At 42.8% G+C, this 21,862-nt stretch overlaps 1 protein-coding gene across 3 annotated transcripts in view; it reads right to left on the reverse strand.

Annotated features, from left to right (window-relative positions):
• UBE2V2 (ubiquitin conjugating enzyme E2 V2) overlaps nt 1–21,862 on the reverse strand; it is a 59,107-nt gene that overhangs the window by 23,409 nt on the left and 13,836 nt on the right. The window contains exons 1-2 of one of the 3 annotated variants that reach the window (XM_030937842.1): nt 15,957–15,974; nt 1,340–1,488 (exon numbers count right to left, since the gene is read on the reverse strand). In XM_030937842.1, coding sequence (XP_030793702.1) covers nt 1,340–1,384 — 45 coding nt within the window. In that variant the 5' untranslated portion in view covers nt 1,385–1,488; nt 15,957–15,974. Of the gene's footprint in view, nt 1–1,339; nt 1,489–9,556; nt 9,578–15,956; nt 15,975–21,862 lie in introns of those variants that run through there. The other 2 variants (XM_030937843.1, XM_030937841.1) reach the window with 2 other exon arrangements.

Genomic DNA, 21,862 nt, shown 5'->3' on the forward strand with positions numbered 1-21,862 from the left:
TTCTCTATAATTAATGTTGCTAATTACCTGATACATTTTTCTTTTGTAATAATCAGGAGGGGCGGGGTGCGGTGGCTCACACCTGTAATCCCAGCATTTTGGGAGGCCACGGCAGGTGGATCACTTGAGGCCAGGAGTTTGAGACCAGCCTGGTCGACATGGTGAAACCCCATCTCTACAAAAACTACAAATATTAGCCAGCAGTGGTGGTGCACACCACCTCAGGAGGCTGAGGTGGAAGGATCGCTTGAGCCCAGGAGGCTGAGACTGCGGTATGCTGAGATCACACCACTGCCTGGGTGACTGAACAAGATATTGTCTCAATCATCATCATCATCATCATCATCATCATCATCATCATCATCAGAAGGAACTCTAAACTCTACCCAAGAGCAAAACGGCTGAAATGCTCTCATCATAAGGTAGCAACCAGTATACAAAACCAAAGACTTGAAAAACCCTTCAAATGTGTGCTCTTTCCAACAAGCCAAAAACATTACAGACACACATTTCAAAGATTCACTGCAAGGAGTGCAGTGGATGGGACCATTAAGTAAGGAATGCAACTTAAAAAAAAAAAAAAAAAATCCCAAGCTAGATAAAAAGACTTTGAGTAAAAATAAAACTTCATAAACCCAAGAAAGACCTAAGACAAAGTACAATGGGCCAGTTGCCAACCATACTAGAAAAAAGTGTAAGAATCATAGACTTTTTATAGATGAAGAAACTGAAACCTACAGCATTTCTATGGCATGTGAAGTGTCAGAGGGCAAATAGCAACATGCACTCAATACAAAGCAATTTAGAAACCCTCAGGTTCACACCAGAGGTTAGTAACATGTTACGTCAAAATGACTGCTCTCCCCACATACCCCCTCCATTTCCTCACCTTTTGTCCTATCTATCTGGAATGTTCTCCATCCCCATCACCACCTTCTGAAATCCTACCAGTCAGTCCTTTAGCGCTCATTCCAAAGGCAATTTCCTCCACTGTTCAGCCTTCCTCAATTATTCCAGCTAGAAGAAACATATTCTAAAGTCCCGCAGTGAACTTGCTCTGTCATATTTAGAATCTGTCAATTTGTACTGATTTTTTCTCCTTTACTAAACTGCCAAATTTTGATGGCAATGACCGTATCAACCTTCCTCCCCGCAATCCTCTACGTAATCAAGCATTATATCCTGCACGTGGGAAGCATCAATAAATGTAAACAAAATAAATAAAAAGGAACTATTTTAGAAGTTATCATAATTGTTTAATATCAATAGTATAAAATTAAATGTTAATTCTAAAGTAACAATAAGTATTAATAGAAAAAATATAATTTATAACACTGACCCTTGGTGGCCCAATAATCATGCCTGTCCACCTTGTAAGTGTCATATCTTCATCATCTTCAAGGCCCCAGCTAACCGTACCATCGCCTACTCCTTTTTGTCCTTCTTCAAGTTCTTCCAACAAGCGAAAATTACGAGGAACTTTAACTCCTATACAAAAGAACGTCAGTGTAAATGTAAAAAGCTCGTAATTATAAAAGCTACACATATTTAAATTCAGCTTTTTCCAAATTAACTTTTATAAATTATTTCCCAAAAAGACAAAATTCCCTTTAAAAGGCATTCTGCTCCAGAAAATGCTGGATCTAATAACCCCTCAAAATGAAAACCCTAAAGAAAGCACTGTACCAAAGATTAACAGCAGTATACAACGCGTGTATAAATTCCTCATCCATTTTATACTGACATGTCAATCAATCATAAGGAAATCGTTAGAAAGTGAACGTTTTCCCTACTTGAGGTTTCTGTTACAGTCAAGGACTCTGCATCAAACAAACAGCCATGACCAGAAAGTTAATAAAAGCCAAAGTTCATTAATATATACTCTCTAATGATTTTTAAAGAGTAGAATTATGTTCCATCTTAGAAAGTGCACCAGAAGGTACTGTCTTTTAGAATCCTGAAGCAGTCCCACCCATGTGAGGGCATGTGAAAACAGAATCTGTCAGATCGCGAGTTCGTGACCAGCATGATCAACGTGGAGAAACCCCATCTCTACTTGAAATACAAAATTAGCCAGGCTGGTGGTGCATGCCTGTAATCCCAGCTACTTGGGAGGCTGAGGCAGGAGAATCGCTTGAACCCGGAAGGTGTAGGTTGCGGTGAGCCGAGATGACACCATTGCACTCCAGCCTGGGCAACAAGAGTGAAACTCCGTTTAAAAAAAAAAAAAGTGTGTTTACACAAGTAAAGTGTGTCTGCTTTGTAAGAGTTTATTCAGTTTAGGAAGGGGAGTCAAAATTTGTACTTGATTTCAATTTATTGAAATTGAAAGTATTCCTAACTTTTTTTGCTTTCGTGTATATGCAAAGGTAAATATTTATTAATCAAACCTTATAAATTTGAGGTTACTTTAGCCTGATTTCTCAGAACTTTTGTCTGTGTAGAAATGGGTTTACTAAATATTTTTAGACAATTTCTTAAGTATCTACTTTTATTTGCATACAGTAAGTTAGGAAAGACATTTAAAGTTCCTCATACACCTGCTGTGTTATTTTGTGTGAGTGAGACAGTCTCGCTCGTAGCCGAGGCAACCTCTACCTCCCAGGTTCAAGCTATTCTCCTGCCTCAGCTTCTCAAATAGCTGGGATTACAGGCGTGCGCCACCATGCCTGGCTAATTTTTGTATTTTCAGTAAAGATGGAGTTTCACCATGTTGGCCAGACTGGTCTGGAACATTTAATGTTCCAGAGGCGGAGGCTGCAGTGAGCCGAGATTGCACCACTGCACTCTAGCCTAGGCGACAGAGTGAGACTCTGTCTTAAAAAAAAAAAAAAAAGCCGGGCACAGTGGCTCACGTCAGTAATCCCAGCACTCTGGGAGGTCGAGGTGGGTGGATCACGAGGTCAGATCGAGACCGTCGTGGCTAACACGGTGAAACCCCGTCTCTACTAAAAATTCCAAAAATTAGCCAGGCGTGGTGACGGGTGCCTGTAGTCCCAGCTACTCCGGAGGCTGAGGCAAGAGAATGGCGTGAACCCGGGAGGCAGAGCTTGCAGTGAGCTGAGATCACACCACTGCACTCCACCCTGGGCGACAGAGCGAGACTCCATCTCACAAAAAAAAAAAAAGGAAAAAAAAAAGAGCAGCCTGGCCAACATGATGAAACCCTATCTCTACTAAAAATACAAAATTTAGCCAGGCATGGTGGTGCACACCTGTAATCCCAACCAGCAACATGTGAGGCTGAGGCAGGAGAATCGCTTGAACCCAGGAGGTGGAGGTTGAAGTGAGCCGAGATCAAGCCCCTGCCTGGGAGACAGAGCAAGACTGTCTCAAAAACAAAAAGAAAGCAAAACAGAGGGGACACTTTCCTAGATTTTAAGACTTCCTCATCAGCTAAAGAAATCATTAAGAAAATACGGAATTAGTGCAGAAATGAACAGACTAATGAAAAAGAAAAGCCCCAAAGCAGACATATCATATATGAAAATGTGCTTTTTAGTAGAGGCAACACTAAAAGTCAGTAAAGAGACTAGAGGCATGACAAGTAAATGCAACCTTGGTTATCAGGAAAAATATTATTGTCATTATTTTGCTTTAAAGAACAGTAGTGGTGAAATCTGAATAGGGCTGGTAGATAACAGTCCTTTCTCAACATAAATTTCCTGGTTTTAACAATTACATTGTAGGAAAATGTCCTAGTTGAAGTATGTAGGGGTGAAGAGACAGTATCTGTTAACTTACTCTTGAATGGTTCCCCGAAAAAACAAAATCGAATGTGGAGGGAGGGGGGAAGAGAGTACACACAAGAGCAAGCAAAAATATTAAACATTAATATTTGATGGATCTGCATGAAGGTATATGGGAATCCTTCGTACTACTTATGTAACTTTTCTGCAAATCTAAAGTTATTTAAAACAAACAAACAAACAAAAAAAAGTAGGAAAGTCTAGGCATGGTGGCTCACACTTGTAAACCCAGCACTCTGAGAGGCCAAGGTGGGTGGGCCAATCAACTGAGCCCAGGAGCTGGAAACCAGCCTGGGCAACATGGCAAGACCCCATCTCTAAAAAAATACAAAAATTAGCCAGGTGTGGTGGCTGGCACATGCCTGTGGTCCCAGCTATTCAGGAGGCGAGGATCACCTGAGCCCGGGGAGGTCAAGGCTGCAGTGATCTGTGATCACACCACTGCACTCCAGCCTGGGCCACAGAGTGAAACCCTGTCTCAAAAGAGAAAAAAAAAAAAAAGCAGGAAAAGTTAATGGTGTTGGAACATTTTACCAATATGAAAAAATAAAATTAGAACCCAATCTGATCTCATAATATATATAAAAATCAATTATAGGCAGATTAAATGAAAAGATAAGCCACAGACTGAAAAAAGATATGAATAACAAACAGCAGACAAGAATGTTATTCAAAATACAGAAAGAATTCCTCCTAGAAATCAACAAGGAAAAGAAAACCCTAGAGAACAATGAGAACATATTAGGAATAAGGTTTACAGAAAACAGTAATGACCAACAAACATAAAAATATTCTCAACCTCATCAGTAATCAGGGAAACGTAGCAGCTTATTCTAGCCACCAAACTGACAAATATTAAGTCTGATAATTCTTAATCTGGGCAAAGATGTAGATATTGGAAGTTCATTCACTGCTGCAGTTAGAATACACTGGTATAGAAGCTATAAACAAATGTAGTTTTTATACATATATACATATGTAGCAAAAAGTATAAAGGTGTTAGTGGAAAAGATATTTAAAAATCAGGGGTGGGGCGAAGCAGTGGCTCACGCCTGTAATCCCAACACTTTAGGAGGCCAAGGCAGGTGGATCACCTGAGGGCAGGAGTTTGAGACCAGCCTGGTCAACATGGTGAAACCCATCTCTACTAAAAATACAAACCTATCTCTACTAAAACTTCTCCTGAGGCAGGAGAATTGCATGAGCCCAGGAGGCAGAGGTTGCGGTGAGCTGAGATCACGCCACTGCACTTCAGCCTGGGTGACAGAGCAAGACTCTGTCTCAAAAAAAAAAAAAAATCAGGATTATTGGGCCAGGTGTGCTGGCTCATGCCTGTAATCGCAACACTTTGGGAGACTGAAATGGGCAAATCACTTGAGTTCGACACCAGCCTGGTCAACACGGTGAAACCCTGTCTCTACTAAAAATACAAAAAATTAGCTGGGAGGCTGGGCGTGGTAGCTCACACCTGTAATCCCAGCACTTTGAGAGGCTGAGGCAGGTGGATCATTTGAGGTCAGGAGTTTGAGACCAGCCTGGCCAACGTGGTGAAACCCCATCTCTACTAAAAATACAAAAGAATTAGCCAGGCATGGTGGCGTGCGTCTGTAGTCCCAGCTACCTGGGAGGCTGAGGTAGGAGAATCAGTTGAACACGGGAGGCGGAGGTTGCAGTAAGCCAAGACTGCGCCACTGCACTCCAGCCTGGGAGACAGAGCGAGACTGCATCTCAAAAATAAAATAAAATAAAATAATAATAATAATAATAATAATTAGCTGGGCATGGTGGTATGCACCTGTAGTTCCAGATAATCAGAAGGCTAAGGCGGGAGGATCACTTGAACAGGGAGCAGAGGTTGTAGTAAGCCAAGATCACGCCACTACACTCCATTTTGGGTGACAGAGTCTGACTCTCTCTCAAAATAAATAAATAAATACAAATAATAAAAAATCAGGATATTGATGATCTCTGGGCAAAGAGAAAGTGGCCTAGGACTTAGAAGGGAAAATAGGACTTGAAATGTACTAGAAATGTTCTATTTCCAAAAAACAATCTGAAGCAAGAATTTATTAGAATGTGAACAGCCAGGGTGGGTACATGTACATTCACATATTTTTCTGGTGTTTGAAATATTTAAAAAGAAAAGGGAGGATTGGGCGGGTGGAGCCAAAAAAAAAAAAAGGCATGGGGAGGACATTACAAAAGAGAGACAGAATGCTGGGCAATGTTTGGGGACTGCAACTGAGTATGAGAGCAAAGAGTCAGAAATGGCCTGGAAGGGCACCCTTAGCAATTCAGCCTTTATCTGCAGTAATGAGGATTCAGGGAGGACATAAACTTCACTTTGCTGCAACGTGGGAATGGATTGGGAGGTAAGAGGAGGAGAAAAGTATCAGCTATTATAAAAGACCAAGAAAGAGGATGATCAGGGAAGAAGTGCTAAGCACTCAGTTGACTGAGAAAGTTGTGGTTCATTTTACTGTTGTAATTATTTGGTTTTATTTATTTATTTCCATTTAAACAGCACCAAATGTCTATTGTGAGCCAAGAATTGTGGCTAGGCCCCTGATCTTGCTGTGATAGTCGAAGTCCTGCTCTTGTGGAGCTTAATTTTCAGCAGGGCATCAAGACACAGAAATCACGATTAGAGTAGGAGAAGCGAGAAAAAGGAGGTAACAGCATAAAGTGAGAGTTTTGCTCTACTAAGAACCTAGCTAGATGACTGAGCAAAGTGTTTTCTTTTTATACTTTGCATACTTCGACTAAACCATATCAGTGATGTATATACAACTTTTTGTCTACCCCAATATATCTCAATATATCTCAATGACCAACACACAAGAGTCTAGCACAGGAAGGCAACCCACTGCCCTGGGTAGAAGAGACAAAAGAAAGAAGAAATCCTATCGCTTTGCTTCCGTCCCCCACCTCTATCCCTAGTCAGAATCCCTGCTGAAACACATTATTTCTAAAGCCTTAGCCTTTCATATAAACTGATTCTAAAAGAAACAACCTAGCCCTCTGATGCCCAAAATGTCACTTCCTAAAACTTCATAACCCATATATGTATTTTTCTTTTTAGAGACGGAGTCTTGCTCTTGTCACCCAGGACAGAGTGCAATGGCACGATCTCGGCTCACTGCAACCTTTGCCTCCGGGGTTCAAGTGATCCTCCCGCCTCAGCCTCTGGAGTAGCTGGGATTACAGGTGCCTGCCACAATGCCTGGCTAATTTTTGTATTTTTAGTAGAGACGGGGTTTCGCCACGTTGGCCAGGCTGGTCTCAAACTCCTAACCTCGTGATCCACCTGCTTCGGCCTCCCAAAGTGTTGGGATTACAGGCATGAGCCACAACGCCTGGCCAACCCTTATATATATTATCTGTCATGAGTCAAGAATCTGGATACCACAAATACCCTGAGATTTGATCTATACATTCTATGCACACAATGAAACATCACATGTACCCCACAAAATATGTAAAATATTACATATCAACATCACTTGAAAAAATAGTTTTGAGTCGGCCAGGCAGTGGCTCATGCCTGTAATCCCAGCATTTGGGAGGCCAAGGCGCGCAGATCATGAGATCAGGAGTTCAACACCAGCCTAACCAAGATGGTGAAACCCCGTCTCTACTAAAGATACAAAAAATTAGCCGGGCGTGGTGGTACACGCCTGTAATCCAAGCTACTCGGGAGGCTGAGGCAAGAGAATCGCTTGAACCCGGGTGGCAGAGGTTGCAGTGAGCCAAGACCACGCCACTGCACTCCTTCCTCAGCAACAGACTGAGAGTCTGTCTCAAAAAGAAAAAAAACAAAAAATATATATATATACATACATACACACACTTTTTTTTTTTTGAGTCAAGAATCGTTATACTCTGTACCAAATTAGATGGCCACAAATTCTTTGCTTTTCCTCCCACTAATAGGTGAAGTCTGATTTTCCTCCTTTAATCTTCCTTCATTTCATTTGGAGCACTACTTAAGAACATCATACATGACCCTATCCTAAGATGTTTTTTTTAAAAAAAATTGGGTAAGTGTGGTGGCTCATGCCTGTAATCTTAACACTTTGGGACACCAAGGTGGGAGGATCGCTTGAGCCCAGGAGTTCAAGACAAGCCTAAGCAACATGGCAAAACCCCATCTCTACAAAAAATGCAAAAATTAGTCAGGCATGGTGGCACACATCTGTAGTCTGAGCTGCTCTGGAGGTTAACATAGGAGGATCACTTGAGCCTGGGAGGTAGAGGTTTCAGTGAGCCATGTTTGTTCACGCCACTGCACTCTAGCCTGGGTGACAGAGTGAGACTCGGTCTTGGAAAATAAAAAAAGAAATTAAAGGCAAAGGGAGAAAAGTAATAATTACAAGGCACACAACTTTCAATTTTTTTTTTTTTTTGAGATGGAGTCTCACCCTGTCACCCAGGCTACAGTGCAGTGGCATGATCTCAGCTCACTGCAACTGCTGCCTCATGAGTTTAAGTGATTCTCCTGCCTCAGCCTCCTGAGTAGCTGGGATTACAGGCACCCACCACAATGCCCGGCTAATTTCCGGATTTTTAGTAGAGATGGGATTTCACTATGTTTCCAGGATGGTCTCAAACTCCTGACCTCAAGTGATCTACCCGCTTTGGCTTCCCAAAGTGCGGGGATTACAGGCTTGAGCCACTGTGCCAGGAACAAGCTAATTTTTTAAACTATTTTTTAAAACTCTGTATCAGCTGGGCACAGTGGCTCACGCCTATAATCTCACACTTTGGGAGGCCAAGGGGGTGGACCACTTGAGGTCAGGAGCTCAAGAGGAGCCTAGCCAACACAGTAAAAGCCCCTTTCTACTAAAAATACAAAAATTAGCTGGTCATGGTGGCACATGCCTGTATGCCCAACTATTCGGGAGGCTGAGGCAGGAGAATTGCTTGAACCCCAGAGGCGGAGGTTGCAGTGAGCTGAGATAGTGGCACTGCACTCCAGCCTGGGTGACAGAGCAAGAACCTGTCTCACAAAACAAAAACCCCGCCAGGCGCGGTGGCTCACGCCTGTAATCCCAGCACTTTGGGAGGCCGAGGCGAGCAGATCACCTGAGGTTGGGAGTTCGAGACCAGCCTGACCAATATGGAGTAACCCCATCTCTACTAAAAATACAAAAAATTAGCCGGGTGTGGTGGTGCATGCCTGTAGTCCCAGCTATTTGGGAGGATGAGGCAGGAGAATCACTTGAACCTGGGAGGCGGAGACTGCAGTGAGCCGAGATTGAGCCATTGCACTCCAGCCTGAGCAACAAGAGCGAAACTCTGTCTCAAAAAAAAAAAAAAAAAAATCTGTATCAATAGCTAGTTCCACTAATCAAGTAGTAAATGTATGTATATGCATGAACTTTCTGTCTCAATAGATACACAATATATGATACACAACTATAAAAGAAGAAAATAAGAAAAATATGCAAACTATAAGAACTACAAAGTTGCCGATTTCTGAGCACTGGGTAAAAAAATAATGTTATTACTACACATCCATCAAAAAATAAAAATTAAAAACAACCTAACACAATGTTGGTAGAACTGTGAAAAAATTTATTTTTCATCATTAGTGACACTGGAAATCTTGCTGATGAGGTAATTTGATAAAATATAACAAGAATTTTTGGCTAGGTGTGGTGGCTCACACCTGTAATCCCAGAATTTTGGGAGGCTGAGTTGGGCGGATCACCTGAGGTCAGGAGTTTGAGACCAGCCTGGTCAACGTGGTGAAACTCCATCTCTACTAAAAATACAAAAATTTAGCCGGGCATAGTAGCATATACCTGTAATCCCAGCTCCTGCAGAGGTTGAGGCAGGAGAATCACTTGAACCTGGGAGGTGGACGTTGTAGTGAGCCAAGATCACGCCACTGCACTCCAGCCTGGGAGACAGAATGAGACCCAGTCTCAAAGAAAAACAAACAAACATACACATACACACACATATATGTACACACACACACACACACACATAAAAAACAAGAATTTTTAAATATGTAGCATGATTTGACTTAAATGCTACTTTGTGAAATTTCCCCTCAGGACAAAACACCAGGGCGCAGAATGCCTGCAGAGTGCTGTGAGCCATTCTCCACCCTCCAGACCCAGGCGCACCCCTCCTCCCCCTCGAAGCTGCGCAGGCCTTCCTACCTGTTTTATCAATAGAATAGGGAAGCAGTGGCAGGGCATGGTGGCTCATGCCTGTAATCCCAGCACTTTGGGAGGCCAAGGTGGGCAGAACACCTGAGGTTAGGAGTTTGTGACCAGCCTGTCCAACATGGTGAAACCCCATCTCTACTAAAAATACAAAAAAAAAAAAAAATTAGCTGGGTATGGTGGTGCACACCTGTAGTCCAGCTACTTTGGAGGCTGAGGCACGAGAATCGCTTGAACCCGGGAGGCAGAAGTAGCAGTGAGCCGAGACTGTGCCACTGCACTACATCCTGGGCGACAGAGTGAGACTCTGCCTCCAAAAAAAGAATAAACAGGGAAGCAGCAATGCTAGGCCAGTTTTGGCACCTGCTTGTAAGAGGAATGCTAACTTCTGCTTTCGTTCTTTTGGAAGACAACTGTCATGTAAGAATTCTGAACACCCTGACACCACCAGGATGTGAGGAAGTCCTAACTGGTCACCTGCAGAGGCTGCAGGGAGGGGGAGCAAGGTGTCCCGGGCAATAAGCCTATCCCTTCACCAACTTGATGCAACCACATGAGTGACTCTAAGTGAAACCAGCAGAACCACCCAGTCAACTCCCATATTATGAGAAAAAAAATCAGTCATCGTTTGAAGCCACAAAATTTTGATATAATTTGTTACACAGCAATAGATAAATGAAGGGAGGGGGGTTGGAAAAGCAATCTGAACAAAAATGTTTATTTGGCAGTGCAAAAACTTAAAGAAGTCAATTGGTATACATTCAGGCAAACTATGTCACATAATTTAAAACATTATATAAACCCATTTAAACTACATGAATTATATTAATTGTGTATAAAAAAAAAAAGGAGTGGGGGAGACCTAATAGTAAGTAACACATATATTTTGATCATAATTATTAAAAAATTCTCATATATACATCAGCATGGATCCAAAGACAACCTACAATTGACATTTTAAATTTATTGGGGCTGTAGAATCTTTTTTTTTTTTTTTTTAGACGGAGTCTCGCTCTGTCGCCCAGGCTGGAGTGCAGTGGCCGGATCTCAGCTCACTGCAAGCTCCGCCTCCCGGGTTTACACCATTCTCCCGCCTCAGCCTCCCGAGTAGCTGGGACTACAGGCGCCCGCCACCTCGCCCGGCTAGTTTCTTATATTTTGTTTTTTTTGAGACGGGGTCTCGCTCTGTCACCCAGGCTGGAGTGCTGTGGCTGGATCTCACCTCACTGCAAGCTCCGCCTCCCGGGTTCATGCCATTCTCCTGCCTCAGCCTCCTGAGTAGCTGGGACTACAGGCGCCCGCCACTCGCCTGGCTAGTTTTTTGTATTTTTTAGTAGAGACGGAGTTTCACCGTGTTAGCCAGGATGGTCTCGATCTTCTGACCTCGTGATCCACCCGTCTCGGCCTCCCAAAGTGCTGGGATTACAGGCTTGAGCCACCGCGCCCGGCCAGGACTGTGAAATCTTTCAAAAAAGAAAACAGGGCGAGTGCGGTGGCTCACGTCTGTAATCCCAATACTTTGGAAAGCCGAGGCAGGGGGATCACGAGGTCAGGAGTTCCAGACCAGCCTAGCCAACATAGTAAAACCCCATCTCTACTAAAAATACAAAAAAAATTAGCCAGACATGGTGGCGGGAACCTGTAATTCCAGCTACTCGGGAGGCTGAGGCAGGAGAATCGCTTGAACTCAGGAGGTGGAGGTTGCAGTGAGCCAAGATGGCGCCACTGCACTCCAGCCCAGTGACAGTGCGAGACTCCATCTCCAAAAAAAAAAAAAAAAGAAAAAGAAAACAGAGGTCAAATATGAAGACAGAATAAAAACAGTGGTTACCAAGGTTGGGGCTGGAAAGGAAATAGGGAGCTGTAGATCAACGATGCAAAGTAGCAGGTATGTAGGATGAACAAGTCTGCAGATCTAATGTTCTGCAGAACAGCATGAGGACTTTCTTCTTTTTTTTTTTTGCAACAGGGTCTCCCTCTATTGCCCAGGCTAGAGCACAGTGGCTCAATCAAAGCTCACTGCAGCTTCCTCCACCTGGACTCAAGCAATCCTCCCACCTTAGCCTCCCAAGTAGCTGGGACTATAGGCGCATGCCAACATGCAAGGTAATTTTTGTATTTTTTGTAGATAGGGAGTTTTGCCATGTTGCCCAGGCTGGTCTCGAACTCCTGGGCTCAAATGATCGGCCCGCCTCAGCCTCCCAAAGTGCTAGGATTACAGATACGAGCCCGCACCCAGCCATGAGGATTTTTAATAAGAGTTTGCTATGGTCAGGATTTTTGCTCTTGCCACAGGAAGGAAAAACAGGTAACTGTAAGATGATGGATATGTTAATTTGATTCACTACAGTAACCATTTTACTATATGTCTCATAACATGATATATATACCTTAAACACACACAATAAACTTTATTTAAAAAAAAAAAAGAAATGAGCCAGGTGTGGTGGTTCATGCCTATAGTCCCAGCACTTTGGGAGGTAAAGGCAGGAAGATCACTCGAGTCCAGGAGCTCGAGACCAGTCTGGCCAATATGGTGAGACCCCATCTCTACTAAAAATACAAAAATTAGCCAGCGTGGTGGTGAAAGCCTATAATCCCAGTTACTCAGGTTGCAGAGGCAGGAGAATCGCTTGAATCCGGGAGGCAGAGGTTGCAACGAGCTGACATCGCACCACTGCACTCCAGCCTGGGCAACAGAGACACTGTCTCAGGAAAAAAAAAAAGAAACAGAAAAAAAAAATCAGAGTATTTTTGCCTTGTAAAGTTGTTAGAATATTTGAAGACACTAAGAAAAGTCAAGTCTTTTCAAGCAAATGAGTCCTTCATGTGAGAACTTTATTCTGCCTTGTGCTCTGGATGGTATGTCCCTGCTCCTTTCAAGGCATCCTCGGTGGAATTCCTTGCTGAGTGGGTCTGCCATCCTATCTGCTTTTAACATTCATCCAGCAGAGTAATGAGTGTGAATCATAAGCCCCATCACAGTTCTACACTCAGGAAAACTGTTCCAGAATCCTAACTGGGCCCATAACCCCACTGGCTGTTCCAAAAACATCAGTTACAACCCCACTCTCAAGAACACTATTTGTTGACATTAATAATGTCAATAATGTCAATAATACACAATCATTGACATCAAAGTATATGCTGGGGTGTGTGTCCATGTGTGTCTGTGTGTTCGTTTTGAGACAGGGACTCTGTCACCATGGCTAAAGTGCAGTGGTGCAATCATGGCTCACTACAGCCTCAAACTCCTAGGCCTTCCATGTCAGCCTCCGGAGTAGCTGGGACTGCAGGCATACACCGCCACACCCAGCTAATTTTTAAAATATTTTTAGTAGCGACAAGGTCTTGCTAGGTTGCCCAGGCTGGTCGCAAACTCCCAGGCTCAAGGGGTCCTCCTGCCTCAGCCTCCCAAAGTGCTGAGACTATAGGTGTGAGCCCCATGCCCAGCTACATTTTTTCTGAACTTTAAAATTGAAATACATCCATCATTCAGACACTGTGAATTTATACAAATAGATTTAATATTAAAAACTATATTTACATAATTCACCAAAAAACATCAGAAGGTAATATTCTTTTGCTGAAGTGAAAGTTTACCAGATAAACCAATTTTCAACTTTAGCCTCCAAAATATTTCAAAAAATTGTATGAGATTAAAAACATATTTCAATAGAACACATTTAAGTTTAAATTGATCACAACTGTTTAGTATTCAGTTAATAAATGAGAACACACTGTCAGTATGTTTGTAGAATCCAGTATTTGAAATCTATTACATATTCACCTCAATGTGGGCATCTTAACAGTTTTTTTAAATACTGTCTTTCATCAAATCTAAGATGGCATAACCAATTACATGACACCATAATTTTAAAAAATTTAAAAACTCTACCAATTAAACTATAACACATATATCCATTTTGGATATTTAAATGTTTTAGAATTGATGAAATACAGTAGATAAAAATGTAATTTATAAAAACAAAATTTACTCACACCTGTAATCCCAGCACTTTGGGAGGCCAAGGCGGGTGGATCACGAGGTCAGGAGACTGAGACCATCCTGGCTAACATGGTAAAACCCCGTCTCTACTAAAAATACAAAAAAATGTGCCGGGAGTGGTGGCATGCATCTCTACTCGGGAGGCTGAGGCAGAAGAATCACTTGAACTTGGGAGGTGGAGGTTGCAGTGAGCCAAGATCACATCACTGCACTCCAGCCTGGGTGACAGAGCGAGACTCCATCTCAAAAAAGAAAAAAAAAAAATTCAAGTCAAACTTTGTACATCTGAAGCATCTGTACTACACTTTCAAACACAAGTGGGAAAACCTCTGGATTAGAGGATTTCCAAAGTATTTCAATGCTGTGGTGTGGAGAATACATTACATACAGGAGAAATTAATCACACTACTGTTATTCTTTAGGTTGTAACCAAAACCACCCTGCCCCCAGCCACTGCCAAAAAATCACCACGTATATGGAGAGTTCATTTAGAATCTATTTGTTAGATATTAACTCAGCTAGATAAGGGGAAAATAAGCAGCTTCATGATTTTAGATTTAATGAATATATATGACTAAATTTTAGTAGTTTTACTTCAGAAAAGCAAACTAAAAATAAGACAGTGAAATATTACAATCTACAAAAAGGAAAGCCTGTTTTTTTTGGTGGGGGGAGGGGATTGTTTCTTTGTTTTGAGAGTCTTGCTCTGTCACCCAGGCTGGAGTGCAGTGGCGCCATCTCAGCTCACTGAAACCTCTGCCTCCTGGATTCAAGGGCTTCTCCTGGCTCAGCCTCCCAAGTAGGTGGGATTACAGGTGCCTGCCACCACACCTGGCTAATTTTTGTTTTTGTGTTTTTGGTTTTCTTTCATTTTTTGTTTTTTTTTTCGAGACAGAGTCTTGCTCTGTGGCCCAGGCTGGAGGACGATGGTGCAATCTCAGCTCACTGCGACCTCCACTTCCCAAGTTCAAGTGATTCTCCCGCCTCAGCCTGCCAAACAGCTGGGACTACAGGCATGTACCACCACTCCTGGCTAATTTTTGTATTTTTAGTAGAGACGGGGTTTCACCATTTTGGCCAGGCTGGTCTCAAACTCCTGACTTCAAATGATCCGCCCCACTCAGCTTCCCAAAGTGCTGGGATTTCAGGAGTGAGCCACCATGCCCAGCCAGTTTTTGTTTTTTGTTTTTGAGACAGGGTCTCACTCTGTTGCCCAGGCTGGAGTGCACGATCTCAGCTCACTGCAACCTCCACCTCCCAAGCTTAAGCAATTCTCCAACCTCAGCCCCGCAAGTAGCTGGGACCATAGGCGCATGCCACCACATCCAGCTAATTTTTGTATTTTTAGTAGAGACGGGGTTTCGTCATGTTGCCCAGGCTGGTCTCCTGGGCTCAAGTGATCCGCCCGCCTAGGCCTCCCAACATGCTGGGATTAGAAGCGTGAGCCACTGCGCCCAGCCTGAAAAGCTAGGTTTTACTTGAGCCATTTATTTTCTCATTATTAAATCCCTGACACAGAAAGAAACTGTACCACAGAAAATGATGACACAACAGGCACTCGATAAACACCTGGTGAATTTATGGCAAATGCTTGCTTTTAATCTTTCTCTCAATATATACAAACTGACAGCAGATGTTGCTGACACTGAACACAGAATCCTTTCCCCAGGACATTACTATCTAGTGGGGAAGACAACCATGTAAGCGAATACATTCAAATATAATGCAGTAAGTTATTGCAGAAGATTTCACCTGGATACACTACAGATATCCCAATGAGATAAGCCAATGAATGGAGTAGTTACTTCACATTCTCCAGTAAGGTAGCTAAGAATGTTTACTGCAGAACTATGAAGGGAGACTTCCCTTAGAATACACTAGAGAGTGGAAGAAAGTTAAATAAGCTAATATATTCTGGTTCCTCTCTCGTTTTAATTTCTAAGTAAAATTAGGACGGCATGCACTTTAAAAGACGTGAGGTCTTCTGACAGAGACTATTAAATGGGCATAACTGCTCACCTGTGAGTCCAGGAAGCTGTAGCTGGCTTCTAGTCAGAAAGTCATATTAAGCAAAATAAACAGATTCTCTCTCCATATCACTGTTTATGAGGTAAAAACTTGAGAAAACTAAAGACTTCTCAATAACATAAGTATTTCCTCTGAGGACATAACAATTTACATCAGTACTGTTTTGTAAAAAACAATCAATAATTTAGGTAGTAGCAGATGACACTGGCATGAAGAGCAGTACACCAAGCAATGCGTTGTCTGTACTTTTCGAGAACATTCCAATCCATAAATTGAAAAACCTCTGGCATAATTATACGACTTCCAAAGAATAAACTGTTTACAGTATGCGTGGTATCTGGCTATTGAACTTTTTTTAGTGAGATTAAACTTCACCTGGCAAGGTGAAGCTCAGACTCCTGCCCTTCTGTCATACAGTAATCATAACCAGAGCATCAACTAGAACTCACAGTATTTCATCAAGTTGTTTTTATTCATTTATGTTTTAGTTTCTGACCATATTCTGCATGAAACATGGTTCTCTGATGTTTGTGAGTTCATTTTAGAGACAGGGTCTTACTCTGTTGCCCAGGCTGGAGGGCAGTGGTACAAACACGTCTCACCGCAGCCTCGAACTCCTGGGCACAAGTGATCCTCCTGCCTTAGCCTCCTGAGGAGCTGGAACTACAGGCACACACCACTGTGCCCAGCTAACTTTTTTCTTTTTTTGTAGAGACAGGGTCTCAGTATGTTGCCCAGGCTGCTCTCGAACTCCTGACCTCAAGTGATCTGCCTACCTTGGCCTCCTACTGCATCCGGCCTGAAACATTATTGTTTTTAAAACAAATAACCAGTTAGGTGATGAGCTACATACAAGAAGCCAGAATCTGCATTTTAATGAAGTAGAAAAAAATAAATTGGTCTTCATCAAAATTTTAAACTTTTGGGTTTCAAAGGACAACATCAAGAAAGTGAAGACAATCTACAGAATGAAAGAAAATACTTGCAAACCATATATCTGATAAAGGACTTGTATCCAGAATATATAAAGGACTCCAATAACTCAACAATAAAAAGACAAACAGCCCAATTTAAAAATGGGTAAAGGGGTCCGGTGCAGTGGCTCACACCTATAAACTCAACACTTTGGGAGGCCAAGGTAGGCAGATCACTTGAGGTCAGGAGTTTGAGACAAGCCTGGCCAACATGGTGAAACTTCGTCTCTACTAAAAACTACAAAAAAATTAGTTGTATTGGTCTGAGCGCAGTGGCTCACACCTGTAATTCCAGCACTTTGGGAGGCTGAGGTGGACGGATCACTTGAGTTCAGGCTGAGACCATCCTGACCAACTTGGCAAAACCCAGTCTCTACTGAAAATACAAAAATTAGACAGGCATGGTAGTGCAGGCTTGTCATCCAAGTTACTTGGGAGGCTGAGGCAGGAGGATCACTTGAACTCAAGAGGCTGAGGTTGCAGTGGACTGAGATCGCACCACTGCACTCCAGCCTGGGCGATAGAGCGAGACTCCATCCCAAAAAAAAACAAAAAAAAAGAAGTCTCCCTTTGGAAAACAGCTTAGCAGTTCCTCAAACAGCTAAACATAGTTAACACATGACCCAGCAATTCCACTCCTAGGTATCTACTCAAACAAAAAAAAAACCTTGTACATAAATGTTTACAGCAGCCTTATTCCCAATAGCCAAATGGTGGAAAACACCACCAAAATGATGAATGAATAAACAAAATGTGGTGTATCCAATGCAGTGGAATATTCTTCACCCATAAAGACATGTAAATACTGATACATGCTATATAACATGGATGACCCTTAAAAACATTATGCTACGTGAAAGAAGCCAGTCACAAAAAAACACATAATATATAATTCTACACATATGAAAGTACAGAATGGGTAAATCTATTGAGACAGATTATAGTAGCCAGGGGCTGAGGTTTGGGGGTATAGGACAGTGACAGTTAAAGGGTACAAGGTTTCTTTCTGAGGTGATAAAAATATTCTAAAATGACCACAGTTGCACATATGTGTGAACATGCCAGAAATCAGTGAATTGTATACTTTAAATAGACAACTATATGGTATGTGAATTATATCTCAGTAAAGTTGTTTTCAAAAACAGCTCCCTGAAACCAAATTCAATATTCAGCTACAACTCCATCTACCAAAAGTTCAGCTTTCTTAGGAAGCATCCCTCAAAGGTGTGGTCAAATCCTAGAGGAAACTGGCCCTTTTCTATAAAACTTCAGATTTTAGTAACCACTTCATAAGCCCTAGAGAGAATAAGAAGCCCAGGTTACATAGCTGTTATCCAGTCTTCCCAGTCCCAAAACTCCTGGAACCAAGTTCTTCCTACCTGATAATATACAGTCTTATCTAGAGGCAGCCTACTTGGGGAAGAAGGAAGGAAGGAAGGAAGGGAGGAAGGGAGGGAGGGAGGAAGGGAGGAAGGGAGGAAGAGAGGAAGGGAGGAAGAGAAAGAAAAGAAAGAAAGAAAAGAAAGGAACAGTACTAAATGTTCTAAAGGGTCACTTTAGGAATAACAGATGCCATACTAAAATGTTTAGGACACTTCATCAGGCTGTAAATTCTACCTCTGATACACAGATAAGTTTCTATCAAACACTTACAACACTCCCAGTAACCTCCCTTTCCCTCCCCTCCCTTAGATAAACCTCAGATAGAAAATCCAGAGCTGGGCGCGGTGGCTCACGCCTGTAATCCCAACACTTTGGGAGGCAGAGGTGGGCGGATCACGAGGTCAGGAGATCGAGACCATCCTGGCTAACACGGTGAAACCCCATCTCTACTAAAAATACAAAACAATTAGCCGGGCCTGCTGGCGGGTGCCTGTAGTCCCAGCTACTCGGGACGCTGAGGCAGGAAAATGGCGTGAACCTGAGAGGCGGAGCTTGCAGTGAGCGGAGATGGCACCACTGCACTCCAGCCTGGGCGACAGAGCAAGACTCGTCTCAAAAAAAAAAAAAAAAAGAAAATCCAGATTTAGGCCAGGCACGGTGGCTCACGCCTATAATCCCAACACTTTGAGAGGCCAAGGCAGGCGGATCATTTGAGGTCAGGAGTTCAAGACCAGTCTGGTCAACATGGTGAAACCCTGTCTCTACTAAAATACAAAAAAAAATCAGCTAGGCGTGGTGGCGCACACTTGTAATCCCAGCTACTCAGGAGGCTGAGGCAGGAAAATTGCTTGAACCCTGGACAAGTTGCAGTGAGCCGAGATCATGCCACTGCACTCCAGCCTGGATGACAGAGTGAGACTCCATCTCAAAAAAAAAAAAAAAAAAAAATCACAGATTTATAACAACCACTGACTGGCCGGGCACGGTGGCTCACGCCTGTAATCCCAGCACTTTGGGAGGCCAAGGCAGGTGGATCATGAGGTTAGGAGATCGAGACCATCTCCTGGCTAACATGGTGAAACTCCACCTCCACTAAAAATACAAGAAGTTAGCCGGGCATGGTGGCACACGCCTGTAGTCCCAGCAACTCAGGAGGCTGAAGCTGGAGAATCGCTTGAACCCAGGAGGCAGAGGTTGCAGTGAGCTGAGATTGCACCACTGCATTCCAGCCCGGCAACAGAGCAAGACCCGTTCTAAAAAAAAAAAAAAAAAAAAAAAATCACTAAGGGAATAATTAATATATATGTATTTACCCTCAATACTAAATATTTGCTTACAAAAAAGATTGATGTGAATATTGACCAGCATTTAGCCACTCAAATTGCTTTTTCTAAATTTTTGTTACTTATTTCAATACAATCCTTCACACCTTAAAAGAACATAGAGTTTTAATAATCTATTAACGCCTTCAGACTCTATCAAGTATTTTGTCTTGATCCTTAATGGCATTTATCTGTAAAATAACATCTCTGGGTTTCCAGGAAATAAAAGCAACCAAGCCATACACAGGACACAGTCTGATACAGAAGCAGTATTTAAGATTTTTTTTTTTTTTTTGAGACAGAGTTTAGCTCTTGTTGCCCAGGCTGGTGTGCAATGGCACAATCTCAGCTCACCACAACCTCCGCCTTCCGGGTTCAAGCAATTCTCCCAAGTAGCTGGGATTACAGGCATGTGCCACTATGCCTGGCTAATTTTGTATTTTCAGTAGAGGCAGGGTTTCTCCATGTTGGTCAGGCTGGTCTTGAACTCCCAACCTCAGGTGATCTGCCTGCCCTGGCCTCCCAAAGGACTGGGATTACAGGTGTGAGCTACCGTACGCGGCCAAGAATCTTAAATCAAGACACCAGCTCTGGACTCAACATCTAGCTAAAAAATCCTGCAAAAGCCATTTCTTATCTGTATTTCTACTGCTCATCTATAAAATGAACTTGGTCTAGAGTCCAGGCAATCCATAACGTATGTTCTATTAATCTGTTTTTTCTATTTCTATTTAAGTACCTATACATGGCCACAAGGATTTAGCTCCTTCTAAGGTTTGAAACAGCTGCTGAGTTCCAGCTTACTGAAAATACCATCCGCTCTCACACAAATCAGCTAAGACTTTATAAACAAGAATAAAGCACTCCCAAATACAGTCCCAAACTCCCATCTTACATATGTCAAAGACATTTTATTTTACTTTACTTTATTTTATTTTATTTATTTTATTTTATTTATTTTTTTGAGACTGGAGTCTCGCTCTGTCACCCGGGCTGGAGAGCAGTGGCCGGATCTCAGCTCACTGCAAGCTCCGCCTCCCAGGTTTACGCCATTCTCCTGCCTCGGCCTCCCAAGTAGCTGGGACTACAGGCGCCCGCCACCTCACCCAGCTAGTTTTTTTGTATTTTTTAGTAGAGACGGTGTTTCACCGTGTTAGCCAGGATGGTCTCGATCTCCTGACCTCGTGATTCGCCCGTCTCGGCCTCCCAAAGTACTGGGATTACAGGCTTGTGCCACTGCACCCGGCCCTAAAGACATTGTAATCAGCTCTTTGAAAAAGAGCCCTTGAAAAGGTGAACTACTTTTGAAACAAACTTTCAAACATTGATTTTTTTGTTTTTTTGAGACAGGGTCTCACTCTGTCACCCAAGTTGCAGTACAGTGGCGCAATCTTGGCTCAATGCAACCTCTGCCTCCTGGGTTCAAGTGATTCTCCCACCTCAGCCTCCCAAGTAGCTGGAACTATAAGCAAGCACCATCATGCCTGGCTAATTTTTTTATTTTTAATAGAGATGGGGTATCACCATGTTGGCCAGGCTGGTCTCGAACTCCTGACCTCAAGTGATCCTCCTGCCTTGGCCTCCCAAAGTGCTGGAATTACAGGCGTAAGCTACTGAGCCCAGCCCGAACACTGAATGTTATTCTAGTTTGCATGCTGCATATCCACTTCTATCAAGTTTTATGTTAGGCTGGGAATGGTGGCTCACACCTGTAATCCCAGTACTTTGGGAAGCCGAGGCAGACGGATCACCTGATGTCAGGAGTCCAAGACCAGCCTGGCCAACATGGTGAAACCCTGTCTCTACTAAAAATACAAAAATTAGCTGAGCATGGTGGCGCATGCCTGTAGTCACAGCTACTTAGGAGGCTGAGGCAGGAGAATCACTTGAACCCAGGAGGTGGAGGCTGCAGTGAGCCAAGATCGCACCACTGCACTCCAGCCTGGCAATAGAGCAAGACTCTGTCTCAAAAAAAAAAAAAAAAAAAAGTATCTCTAAAGAAAAAGTAACAAAAAAACTGTATAAATATGGAGAAAGTCATAAGTATACGGCTACAGGTTGAAGGGTCTCCAATCAGACTCAGTCCAAATAAGACTACCCCAAGACATGTTATAACCAAACTGTCAAAGATAAAAGACAAAGAGAGAATCCTCAGGGCAGCAAGAGGAAAGAAGCAAATAACATACAAGGGACTTCCAATATACCTAGCAGCAGACTT

Source organism: Rhinopithecus roxellana, chromosome 9, assembly GCF_007565055.1.
Source record: "Rhinopithecus roxellana isolate Shanxi Qingling chromosome 9, ASM756505v1, whole genome shotgun sequence".
Lineage (NCBI taxonomy): Eukaryota > Metazoa > Chordata > Mammalia > Primates > Cercopithecidae > Rhinopithecus > Rhinopithecus roxellana.